The sequence below is a fragment of the Dermacentor variabilis genome, unplaced genomic scaffold (assembly GCF_050947875.1).
Source record: "Dermacentor variabilis isolate Ectoservices unplaced genomic scaffold, ASM5094787v1 scaffold_13, whole genome shotgun sequence".
Lineage (NCBI taxonomy): Eukaryota > Metazoa > Arthropoda > Arachnida > Ixodida > Ixodidae > Dermacentor > Dermacentor variabilis.
In genome coordinates, this window is record NW_027460291.1 from 16864911 (window position 1) to 16878629 (window position 13719).

Below are 13719 nucleotides of genomic sequence, written 5' to 3' on the forward strand. Positions count from 1 at the left end.
TGGCGCGTCTGGTGGTTTGGATTGGATCGAACTGGCGGCTGCGGCTGCAGAATAGCACATTCGGATCCAATCCATAGTTTTATTCGAGAAAATGGCGCATGCGTTGAGAACTTAGGTTGTTGCGCTGACGTTGCTCTAGGAGGAAGGAGAGTGGGTGACGGTGGAAAACGCGTTTGAAGAAATGGCAGAACGCAAATTCCGGTGTCGCTTTCGTTTCTCGAAACAAATAGTGCGTTGGTTGTACAGCGAAATCGACCCCATCATCGGTGCCAGCAAGCCTCTGGAATGCTGTTGCTGCCTCTTGAAAAGTGCGCCACTGTTGCCGTCGTTTCTTTTGTCTTTTTTCTCCTCGCTGTGTGCGACACCACCAAGGGACGACGCAGAGAAACTAATAGTTGTAAATTGTAGTATTCACACGTATTACTATTTGAAAACGTATTTAAGCTTGAAAAGAAAGAAAAATACATTTTTATTTAAAGATTTCATTCATTGGAAGATGAGAAATGTTTCGTTTTGTAGTATACTGTCTGCAAGCAGACGGCAGACGAGGGAACTTCCCGGGAGTTCACCGTTTGCCGATTGGCTGCCCTCTCCGCCTCGTTCTCAGAAATTTTGCATACTGCCACTTTGTGACGTTGCAGCAACCGAACAGAACGCGTATCGAACAAAGATCTTCGATCGCGCCCTTGATTTCCGTTACGTCGCCGAAGTCGTCCCATTCCAAGCCGCCACAGCGCCAATCGCAGGAGGAGCACATGTGCCCGGTTATCGCCTGCGCGCAAAGAGGAATCGCGGAAACCTGCAGGCTTGCCGTCACGGAGGAACGCACACGCGCGCAGCAGTCGGTCTCGACGACAGGGTTGCGACGCCAGAAGGCAAGGAGGGCCGTTTCGCCATATTTCGCCACGCGTTAGTGTATGTGACAAGGGAACAAGCTCAGTGTATATGCACCAGTGGGTGTGAAATCGGCGGTAGATGTATGGAATGGCTGTCGCCGACGATAACGAAACACCCACCGCGTTATAAGCTCGGTATAAGAAGCCACCACGCTCTTGTGCGAGCGTAGCATTCGTGCCTGAAGACACCGCCATGCCGGATCGTGGACAGGAACGGGTGCACCGTTTTCGCGACCACGTCGTCGCCGGCGTCAACTGGCGACCGACGCGGCTCGTCGACGATGTTCCCAGTTCACTTGTATGCGGCCTCTGCCGCATGATTCCAAAACGGACGGTGCTGTTGCCGTGCGGACACGCTCTCTGCCAATCTTGCCTCGAAGGGAGCGTCGGGCGGTGTCCATTGGATCAAGTGCAATTCGAAGAAGCGGAATGCGTGGGTTGTGAATTCCCTGGCAGAACAGCGAACACCCTGAAGGTGAGGAGGAAAGACAATTCCTGCCAGTTATATTTGGGGGGGGCAATTTGGGGGGGGGCAAGTATGCATTAGTATTCGTATCATTCCGCGGCGGCATATCTGCACGCCGACCGATTAGTGTCCCTTTTATTATTGCCGAAAAGTAGCACACAAATTCACCCTGACTACATGTTACTTTTTACCGTCTATCAAAACTAACTCAATTGAACAATTCAAATTCACTGTGGGCTCATGAGAAATATACCGTTGCAACTCGGTATGTCTTTATTTGTTAGTGTCACAGATAAGAGATATATAACAAAAAGGCAATAATTTGGAATGTGAGACATCTCACTGACGTTATGGGGTGGTCGTTTCTGCGCTAAATTCAAAGGGAAACTGGTGATAATCACTTCAGTGACACTTGAGTGATAGTTAATCACTTTCTATGTACACATTATTCTTCTTTCCCTTGAAATTCGCACTGAAACATCAGAAGACGAAGTTGGGTACACTACAATATAAATTCACTAGTTATTCTTCTAAAAGATGCTGTCGCTTCTGGAAAACTACCAATTGTGCAAATTTTTACTTTAAGACATTATTCCTCAACCCCACTTACACCCCCACTCACTCCGAACCGCCCGCCCTATGACAGATGACTTGGCCCGTAGTGGGTGACCCCATTTCTTTGAGGAGCAAGTTAGCAAGCGAAAATGATATGGCGGTCTCCACTGCACAAGAATGCTGCTGTCCTCGTAGATGAGTTTGGAGCTGGAAGAATAGTTGAACAATGCGCGTATTTTTCCTCGATTCTCGCTTACCAAGGCTAACTCTTGTGTGGGAGTAGCTGTCTTGCTGTTTAAAAGCATAATTAAGCGATTCAATTTGAGCTCGTATTCGTGTTTGATGCATCTTTAATGTTTAGACAGCGACAGATACTGCTGGTTGATTTTCAGCATAGCGTATAGACTGGTTCACACCGGACTTCATCCCCGCAGGGGCGTCTGCGTCAGCAGGCGCTTGGTGTGTTGCGACACCACGTACCCGAGCACACGAGGGTTGGACCCCCCCGCGTGTAGCCGTGCGCGGCTTAGCTGTGTCTGGGGAAAGGGGGATCCTGGGGGTTGAGCCGATGCTGGGAGTTTGGACCTTTAAGGCCCCCCGGCGGAGGCAACACACCCCTTTGGCCTCTGCTTCACACAGACGGCACCTCCAGACTGACCCACCTGGAGGAAACCGGCAGTCGCCTTTTCCTGTCTCTCTCTGCCCTTATCTCCGTCTTTCTCTTCCACTTTTTATCTTTCCTGTCTTCTCATCTTTTCCATTCATTTCGACTTTTCCTGGCGGCAAGGGTTAACCTGGTGTGGCTGTCCTACCTTGGGTATACAACATTAGGTTATAGTAACGGCATACTGCTGGCGCTGTGCAGACTTGTTTTCATGTTCTGCCACGTCCCCTTGTTGGGCTCCGTGGTGGGTGGCAGACGCCGTTGCCGAAAAACTCACTTTTTCCATGGGATCCTCCAACCCGTTTTCACCCGATCGTGCCTCGAAAAGCGTACCCACCGACGCAACCTCGCTGTTCTTACCCAGGAACAAAGAAACATTTCCGAAATTCCACGTCCTTCACTGTGAACAAACATCCACAAAAACTAGAGCAATTTCCCCATTCCTTGTGGCCAAGTGCCTAAAAGAGACCATTGGAGCTGGTTATAAAGTAACAAAGATGGCAAGTGGGAATTTGCTCCTCGAACTAAAAGACAAAGAACAATACAACAGACTCGCACATCTCGTAGCTTTTGGTAACATCCCTGTTTCTGTCAGCGCACATCGAACTATGAACTTAGTCAAAGGTGTAGTATCAGATGAAGACTTAATGGCATTGAATGAAGAAGAACTCCTAGATGGATGGAAGGACCAAGGCGTAATCCATGTGCAGCGCATCAAAATCAGATGGAATGACAATGAAATCGCAACAAAGCATTTAATACTCACTTTCAGTTCAACTACTTTACCCGAGACACTTGAAACCGGCTATGTAAAACTTCATGTTCGACCCTACATCCCGAACCCGCGACGTTGCTTCAAATGTCAGAGATTTGGTCACGCATCCCAGAGCTGCCGAGGACAGCTTACGTGCGCAAAGTGCGGCACAACCGATCACTCTGCTGATGACTGCAATAATGATGAGGTACATTGTCCGAACTGCGACGGCAGTCACCCTGCATACTCCAGAGCTTGTCCAGCCTGGAAGAAAGAAAAGGAAATAATTACTATAAAATTTAAGGAGAACATTACATTCCGTGAAGCACGACAAAGGGTATCCTCGTTATTTACATTGAAAACATCTGTCGCTGAAGTGGTGCAACGGGGGGCGGCACCACAACGGCTTCTGGCGGCAGCCCGGACCACGCCTAGCGTGCCGAGGCTTGCGCCACCCGCCCCTACGGTGGGAGCAGCCAACGCTGCCCTGCCCTCTCTCGAAGTGTCCACACAAGTGGCCTCTTCAAGCTCCGGCAGCAGCCAGGGCATCGCAGAGGCCACAGGAGTCTTGTCGACCTCCGGACTGATGGGGACGAAGACTTCGTCGCTTGAGATGAAGTCTACGCGACGCACACATCGCTCTCTGGAGCGGGTGTCCAGCGCCTTGCAAGAGGCCATGGACACCAATTCAAGCCAAACGGCGCAGTTAGCGTCGAAGGAGCGGCGAGGTTCTCTTGACCGCTCCAGAAAAGACAAAACACCAATTACAGGGCCTAACAAAGGCCCTGTAAAGTAACGTAACTCTCCTCTCTCTCGAGACACACAGCACATTTTTTTTTCAACACGCATAACATCATACAGTGGAATGTTAGAGGACTATTATAATAGAAACCTAGATGATGTCCAAGAAATTCTCTCTAAGTTTAATCCTAAAGTGCTATGTGTGCAAGAAACCCATCTAACGTCCAAACACACCAACTTCCTCCGACAATATGACTTTCCGAAGAGACCGCGAGGATGCTCTCGCATCATCTGGCGGTGTAGCCATCATTGCTGACAGAAGTATAGCATGTCAGCATTTCAAGCTCCAAACGCCCCTTGAGGCAGTGGCCATTCGAGCCGTACTTTTAAATAAACTCATAACCATCTGCTCCTTGTATATACCACCACATTATCACCTTCACAGACGCGATATAGAATCATTAATAGATGAGCTCCCGGAGCCCTACTTGATTCTTGGTGATTTTAATGCGCACAGTAGTTTGTGGGGCGATTCACGTTGTGATGCGCGAGGTCGCGTCATTGAACAGCTGCTTTTTACTTCTGGAGCATGTCTCTTGAATACAAAGGAGCCCACGTATTTTAACCTGGCTAACAAGTCATATTCTGCCATAGATCTTAGCATTTTATCGCCGACACTTTTACCTTATTTTAAATGGAGTGTGCTTAATAACCCGTATGGCAGTGACCACTTCCCAATAATCTTAAGTACGACGGAACAAGATCAACTTCTCCCTCAGGTCCCCCGGTGGAAGGTTGACTCAGCCGATTGGGAACGGTACCGAGCTCTTACTCACATGACGTGGACTGAGATGTCCGGTTTAACCATAGATAATGCTGTCAGATATTTTACAGCTTTTATACTTGATGCCGCCTCTAAGTGTATTACTCAAGCGAGCAGCACTGGTTCTAAGCGGCGTGTTCCCTGGTGGAACGATGCATGTAGGCAAGCGCGGAGGAACCAGAACAAAGCGTGGGCGCTGCTTCGCGATTCGCCAACAGCAGAAAACCTGGAAAACTTTAAACGTGTCAAATCCCAGGCAAGGAGAACGCGCCGACAAGCTAGACGAGAGAGTTGGGCACAGTTTATATCAAGCATTAACTCTTACACAGATGAGAGAAAAGTCTGGAATAGAGTTAAGAAAGTTAACGGGCAACAAACGTATTCCTTACCTTTAGTAAACAGCCACGGAGAAAGCCTGGAAGATCAAGCCAACTTTCTTGGTGCACATTTTGAATACATATCGAGCTCCTCGCACTACTCCGAAACCTTCCTAAAGTACAAAACGCGAATAGAACAGCAAAAGTTACAAAGAAAATGTGCTAAAAGTGTGGAGTACAACGAACCATTTTGCATAGCAGAACTGCAGGCAGCACTGACCTGTTGTAATACATCCGCCCCAGGTTCAGACCGCGTAATATACGAGATGTTGAAACAACTACCCTCCGAAACACAAAACCCTCCTTTACCTCTACAACGTTATATGGTTCTCCGGCGAGATCCCCTCTGTTTGGAAAGAGGCTATTATAATCCCAATTCTAAAGCACGGAAAGGATCCTTCCTCTGTATCAAGTTACAGACCCATAGCATTAACAAGTTGCCTCTGCAAAGTTTTCAAAAAAATGATAAACTGTCGCCTACTACACTTCCTCGAAACAAACAAATTGCTCGACCCATACCAGTGCGGGTTTCGGGAGGGTCGATCCACCAATGACCATCTCATACGTATCGAGGCACGTATCCGTGAAGCTTTTGTTCATAAGCAGTTTTTCGTATCAATATTCCTAGATATGGAGATAGCATATGATACTACGAGGCGGTTTGGGATATTGAGAGACCTCTCACAGTTAGGTATACACGGTAATATGTTCAATGTTATCGAAAGTTATCTGTCTAAACGCACATTCCGTGTTCGAGTGGGCAACGTTCTGTCACGAAAATTTGTACAGGAAACTGGAGTGCCGCAGGGCGGGGTGCTCAGCTGCACGCCCTTTATAGTAAAAATGAATTCTCTTCGTCTACACATACCACGTAACATCTTCTATTCAACATATGTTGACGATGTGCAGATAGGATTTCAATCAAGTTCTCTCGCAATCTGTGAGCGACAGGTCCAGCTTGCTCTTAACAATGTCTCCAAATGGGCGGATGAGAACGGGTTCAGACTGAACGCACAAAAAAGCTCCTGTGTCGTTTTTTCTAGAAAAAGAGGCCTGCATCCTGATCCTGAAATTGTGTTGCATGATGAGCGTCTGCCTGTAAACAAGGAACATAAATTTTTAGGCATAATTTTAGACGCGAAATTAACCTTTATACAGCACATAAAGTATCTTAAAAACAAATGTATGAAAACAATGAATATCTTAAAGGTGCTGTCACGCACAACCTGGGGCAGTGATAGAAAATGTCTCATGAACTTGTATAAAAGCCTCATACGCACACGACTAGACTATGGAGCCATAGTTTACCAGTCGGCTACTCCAACTGCTCTGAAGATGCTAGACCCTGTCCACCACTTAGGAATTCGCCTGTCCACAGGCGCCTTCAGAACAAGCCCAGTGGAAAGCCTGTACGTTGAATCGGATGAATGGTCGCTTCAACTGCAGAGAACATATTCGTCTTTTATGCATTTTCTGAGAGTGAACGCAAACAGTGAGCACCCCGCGTATTCCACTATAAATGATTTGTTCAGTTCTAAACTTTTCCGCAACCGGCCCACAGTGGCAAAGCCTTTCTCACTACGTGTTAGAGACACAGCTGAAGAAACAAGGGTTCCACTGCTTGAATACCACCTTATGCCCCCGGTTATACGGCCCCCGCCCTGGCAGTGGCAACCTATACACTGTGATACATCTTTCGTAGCTGTTACAAAGCGCGCGCCTGTCGCACATATCCGAATGCACTTCCTCGAATTACAGCACAAATACTCCTGTCCTGAATTCTTTACAGACGCATCGAAGTGTTATTCTGGCGTGTCTTACGCAGCGGTCGGTCCATCCTTTTCGGATTCCGGTGTATTGAATCCTAGCACAAGTATTTTCACAGCAGAGGCCTACGCGATATTGGCCGCCGTTAAACACATTAAAGAATTTAATATCCAAAAGTCAGTTATATACACAGATTCTTTGAGCGTCGTAAACGCTTTGAAAAGTGTCAAAAAATATCAAAACCCTGTCATTGTATCTCTTTACTCAGCATTACTAACCACCTATGCGTCCAAGCAGCATATCGTCGTATGCTGGGTGCCGGGGCACCGAGAGATAGAGGGAAACGTGTTGGCTGACCAGCTAGCCACATCCGTCCACACGAACGCTTCCAACACTTCCACGACTGTCCCTGTAATGGACCTCAAGCCCTCAATAAGAAAAAAGCTAAGGGCTTTCTCGCAGCGCTTGTGGGACAAGGAAACAGAAAATAAACTACACGTTATCAAGCCGTATCTTGGCAACTGGCCCCCGGTATCAAAGAACCGCCACACAGAAGTAACACTTTGCAGACTCAGGATAGGACACACATACAGCACACACGCATACGTCTTGTCCGGTGGCGATCCGCCCATGTGTGATAAATGTGGCGAGCCACTTACCGTGCTTCACATCCTGATGCAATGCAGGGAATTAGACACAAATAGGAAAAAGCATTTTCCATTACCACATCGGCAGCGAATTCCACTCCATCCTGAAATGTTCATAGGTATAGAACCTCTCTTTAAGTATCAGTCGTTGTTCGAATTTTTAAAAGATGTACGCAGTTTTCATGTTATGTCACCAGGAAATCCGTAGCACAGCCTCTTAACTGAGGTTTCTGCTGCGGTAACTGCATTAATAGAAAGCACCTGCCTCCCAGCCTTTGGGCTCAAAGGCCTTCCGGAGGCATAGGAGCTATTTCCATATTCTTGCATTTTAGCGTCATGATCACTTATCAAGCGTACTATATCCATGGACAACTACATATATCACTATCATAATTTTATACTATATATCATTTTACGCTTCTATGATACGTATTGATTTTAGGCCACTTTACAGCCATGTTACATCCTACCATCGAAACTCACAAATCAGCGCTTAACAAAACATAATCAGTCATGGCGCTCTTTGGCCATCCCTGGCCCTTGCGCCACTAAACAATACACATTCATTCATTCATTCACCGGACTTCACGTAGAGGTACATCCATTCTCAAAGTTGGGGACAGGGATGCAACGCACCTTTAGTAAAAATGTTTTGTAGTCGAAAAAATCGTAATGTGTGGTTTATTTCTTTTATTTCCTCTTAAGGTGTACTGCTGGAACGAAGCGCACGGCTGCGAGTACACGGGCACCATGGACAGCATGCTGGAACACTACGAGAACGAATGCACATTTCATATCGTGGAGTGTTTGCGATGCGGCGAGGGAGTCCAGCACAGAGACCTGCCAACGCACTACGCGGCCGGATGCAGTGCCGGTGTTTCTACTGCGATCACAGAGTCCTCGCAACCTACAGAATTGACACTCGAAGACGTGAACGCTGCTCTTGAAGACCTGAAGGCCACGTTGGGATGTCTCAACCACGACCAGCTGCTGCCAGTCATCCAGAGTCAGTTGAATGAGCTTAAAGAAGAAGTCAGAAACCAAGAAGCCAGCTTCGCTGAGATCACTCGGGAGGTCACAGCATGCGAGCACAATTTAAAGGCCGAGATGGATCAAATGACCGCCACGATTTCATCGAACGTGTCGCACAAGCTGACCGCTCTGCAAAATTCATTGGAGGAAGCCAGCGCGTCGAGGTCTCTGTCATCGTTGCGCTCGGAACAGGATCTGATACTTCGAAAGTTGGAACACTTAGCCCACCTGGAACACTCGCGGAAAACTTCCCCGAAGCCTGATTCCAGCTCTGTCATTGCTCATTGTGAGCTTTGGCACGGTAGCGTTCGGCATTTGACCAGTGCTCTGACGACACCCGCGAGGATTGAAGAAATTCGATGGTCGAGTTATCTGCTCAACCTCGAAAACTGTGAGGGAATCATTCAGTGGCAGGGAGGGAACAAAAAGTTTGCTGAGATTACGGTGTGGCACATGAGGGACACGTACTTTACGATTGCTGTTTGGAAGTACCGCGCTACTCCTGCATCTTCGCTCATTGTGGAGATCGAGTTTAACGGGACGCTGGTGGACTCCAAGTGTTGGCCGCCTTTCTGGAACGTGCGCGCGGTGGATAAAGTAACATCCAATGAACGTTCGTTGACTTCCCGTTCCAGGCCTTGTTGGTGCAAGGGTGATGATCCCTCATTGCAACACTTCCACCTCGAATTTCGTATAGACATTGCCTCGCTGAAGAATGACGGCTACCTCCGAGACGGAAAGATAGCGTTCCGCATCGTGCTCAGCGATAGAGAAGAGGCTGATGGGATAAGAGCAGCACATTAGCGTTCGTCAGCACAGAAGGAGTACTCCACTGCTGAATCCTCCTCGCCACTTCCCAACATGTGTCACATGAGCTTAACGAATTTTTGATCTGCTTTCTCCTAAGTAAAGTGAGCTCTGCGAAATTTCTTTTTTTAATTTGCTATCCTTTGTAACTTTCAACCTATTGTTTTTTTACTGTACAGGCTGTTAATTTGGTTATTTCTTGTGCTAATACAGTTTTTGTTCCTAAATATTATGCTTCTCTCGTGCTCCTCGGGTGGTTTCTGACCCTTATGGCGTTCTCCCGGATACTTTTTTCTCGACTATTGCCGCGCGGCTGTTAACTCTATCGATTTCACGGTGACGTTCGTGTTTGATACTACGCTGTAGTACCACGCGTTGTCGTGTGTCCGAAATACGCGGCCAATGTTAATGCATCGCATCGCATTGACCATTTATAATCGTTAAGGTTTGCCGCAGTCGCTTGAATCTAGGTTTCCTGTGCCTCGCCTTTCCATTCCGCCGTCCTCGAATGGTTGCGTCCTTGTGATCAGCTTCTGATGCGACACGTTGCCTAGGAAGAGCCAATCGTGCCCACCGGTGACCCTGGGGATCGAACCCGGGACCCTTCAGAAATAAGTGACGAGCAGAACACACGTATGCTTGCGTAATCGCGCTGCTTCAGTGCTTGGAAATTTGGGCGGCGTGTTTCACGTAATCCAGACACCGCCTGTCGCGTCCACTGCTTCGTCTCACGTCCCATCTGAAGCCGCGGTTCTTTTCCTCTTCAAACAGAGATTCGAGGCCCGTGTGCTCGTATTTCGAATACCCACAGAAGGCAATGCCGTAGATGGGAGAACACGGCATTACACTACTAGCATGTTTTATTTTAATGACGACACAAATACTTTTTTTAAATCGCCTGTGGAGGTCGGCACAAATCTACTTATTGCGCTGAAATACTCGGAGATGAATGCATTACTTGAACGGAAAGCCAATGCGCACGCGTCACTAATACCAAAATTGAATTCAATCAGTGTTCAACTGATTACTTGAGCAGATATACTGCAACGCGTGCACTGAAGCCAGCGATTTCACAAGGCTCGTCCGCTCCTGATGAAATTTTCAAAGTAGCACCAGGTTTGAGAAAAGAACCGTTAGACTTGCAGTGAAAATGCACTGCTCTTCCGCTTCCTTTTTTTGTCAACGAAACACCAACTCTGGCAGCGGCGGCCACAATTGGATGGTGGAGAAATGCGAAAGCACCCGTGTACTGTGAACGCTTATGTGCACGTTCAAAAAACCTCCGGCGGTCAAAATTAATCCGGAGTCAACCACTATGCGACGTGCCTCACAATCATATCGCGGTTTCGGTGCGTAAAACGCCCAGAATTCGAACAAAAATCACGCACGTACGCACAAACAAAACAAAAAGCGCCTTTTTACGTATTGATGCTCGAAAGTTACTGCAGCACCATTTCATGTTGCTGCCAACTTTCGGAACGCGAATCTTAAAAGTGATGTCATACTGAAAATTCGTTCCTAGTGAATATAGCCGTACAATTCACCGGCTACACTTCCTAAATAGGAACATGCGGTGTAAAAAAGGAAGTAGTGTAAAAGCTGAATACCACACAAATTGTTAATTATGCGTATAATTAGTGTGATCTTTTATGCAACTCCAACAGTGGAATGTTGCAACGTGTCATAAGTGATTTGTAAGGATTATCTTAACAATACGATTAAACATCCCGTATGTATCGCAAGCATTAACCTTCTCCTCGGTCGATGTTTGCTGTGAGGCGTCTGCCGGCAGCTGCTTCAGTAGATACGATATCAAAGTAGGAGATATTTGAGACAGCTTACCTGCCCTCCCCTCTTATGGAACGCTTTGTGTAATTTATGTCACGTACTTCCAAAGGCCGTTATGATCGTACCAACAAAACTATGCCAACGCAATGAATTTATTCTTTGCAAAACTATCGGTAATGTTCTTTAACCAGGGACGAATCTTTTTCTTTGTAAAAATATTGTTTTTTTTATACCAGATTCCTCAAATAACGCAGCAAAACAACCGCAACTCCCATGTTGTTGGTGTAAACGTAAATGATGTATTAGCCACATCTTTACTTTCAATGGTCGATTATTATGTGTTGATTATATTTTTATGTTATGTTTTATCATGAAAACATAACCAAACAATCAGATAGTAACCTTACCTCTGATTTCACATTCATTAAAACTTCCTTCACCCGAAGCAGGAAGATTGTGTTCTTTCCATTTAGTTATTTATTTTGCTTGTGAAACTATTTATTTTTGTTTGCGACTGACCGATAAATAGGAAAGGCGTTTTGTGCCTACTTGAGACGCACTAGATTTGATCTTGGAAATAAATTCCAACTGCAATTCTGCGATTCATGTACATGTAAACGCAGATATGCTCGCCATTCATTACCTATGAACCGTACATGAACTTTGCCGCATGTAGTAGGGAATGATTAATTTTACCAACTGCTTTAGACTATTGCCTTAGAAACAGGTTGGGTTGAGTGAATATTGTCGATAATCCGTAAATTATGAGGAAAAGAAGTGTAAGTTATTACTTCTCAGATTGGTTACTCTGGCCAAAAGGAGATACCTCCCTTCTTTGTATTTCACATGTGAGGGAATCTGAATAAGAAAAAAAAAATGTCACAAGTCTCCTTATTGCAACGCTGGTGCCAGCGACATTGCTCGCTAAGACACGTCATTACTACTGTATAATTAGTATCACATAAAAAAGCGCTATATACCGCATATTTCTCTGCTTTTTACGTCTGCTTATTAAAATATTCTATATTTTGCAACCCAGTTTTCCAGAACAGTCTCGACTAACTCACTCACTTCTTGAGAATCCTTACAGTTCTGCCAGCAGCCGCCCACTTTTTTTTTTAATTCTCAATGGTTCTCCCATCTGCTCGCTTAGCACTTTTATTTAAAAACAATATTTTTTTATAGGCATTCTGTCAGCCATTGCGCGTATACGCGTAGTGTGCGCCGATGGACGCGCCACTGGTGGCGGCCTTGCGCAGAACACACGGGAGAGGAGCCAGGCGCGCGCCGTAGTTTTTTGCGCCGTTGATGGTGCTTCTCTGTCTTATTCACGTTTTCAGAGCAAAATACGCAACACCCTTCACATGTGTGGGGTGGGCAAGACTTCAAGGAATGTTGAAGAAGAATTGTTGCGGGCTGGGGGGCTCAAATACCGGCGAAAACGTGCTGGCGATACGGTTCTAATCATTCCCCGCAAAGCGGGAGCAACGGTAGCAATTTCTTGTTCTCGCCCTTTCCTTTGTCGCGTCGGTGGTTTTTCCACTCGATCATACGCACGTAAGCGACGAAGTTCGTAGGCAGTGCAGCATGCTGTTTAAAGGCATTTCGCTAAAGTTCGAAATGCCGTTTGCCGCTTATATTGTTTTCCGCTTCTTTACCGCGTTGCGCTAACTCGGCAGCACGTCTGCACGAGCGCATTGTGCTGTATGTTAAAGCTACTAAAGTTTACAAGAACTGAAATTGTTGGTTTTATGTGGCCCGGTAAATCCTCGCACCAGCTGTCGCGTACTTCACGTTTTTACATCTATGTATGCATGGCTCCGCACATGTTTAACTGTTGCTAGTTGATTCATGCATAACCCTTGTTGATTCTTTTGAGGTGCGAGGTTTTCACCTTGCCTCGTTTGTAAAGGGTATAAATCACGCTGTGTCTTATCCGAATTATACCAAGCAAGTGCTTCTTTAACAGCTTTATTCTTTTCGCCCGAGGGCGTCTCATATATTGTGGTTTTTTGGGAAACGTGTTAATAAAATAGGTAGTTCAGGGCGAGAATTGCTAATAGTTGCTGCATATGGTATTTTTGTTCCAATTTTCGCTTAAAAGTTCGCGTCCCTTTCGGGTAGTCATCACACGTCGATGCTGTCTGAGCAGACTTAACACGCCGAGTGATTTGTTTGTTGCATGTGAATTTTGTATTCAACTGAATTCTGTATTATGCTTACGCCGCAGAGGACTAAACCCGGCCTTGCCGCCAGCGCTCATCTGCTTTGACTAGCGCTTCTCTGCCTCCCCTCACAATGGAAAGAAGCCAAAATTATTATGATTCCCAAACCCGGGAAGCGCCTCCTACTCGAACACCTCCGCCCTATCTCCCTCACTTCATGTGTCGGAAAGGTCCTCG

The 13719-nt window shown here is 46.5% G+C and overlaps 1 protein-coding gene across 1 annotated transcript; it reads left to right on the forward strand.

Moving 5' to 3' along the window:
- The first annotated feature begins 968 nt into the window (after nucleotides 1–968).
- LOC142566586 (uncharacterized) lies at nucleotides 969–13107 on the forward strand. Its single transcript, XM_075677423.1, has 2 exons — nucleotides 969–1371; nucleotides 8396–13107. Exons 1-2 carry the CDS (start codon nucleotides 1090–1092, stop codon nucleotides 9524–9526), a joined length of 1413 nt encoding a protein of 470 aa, XP_075533538.1. The 5' UTR covers nucleotides 969–1089; the 3' UTR covers nucleotides 9527–13107.
- The last annotated feature ends 612 nt before the right edge of the window (nucleotides 13108–13719 follow it).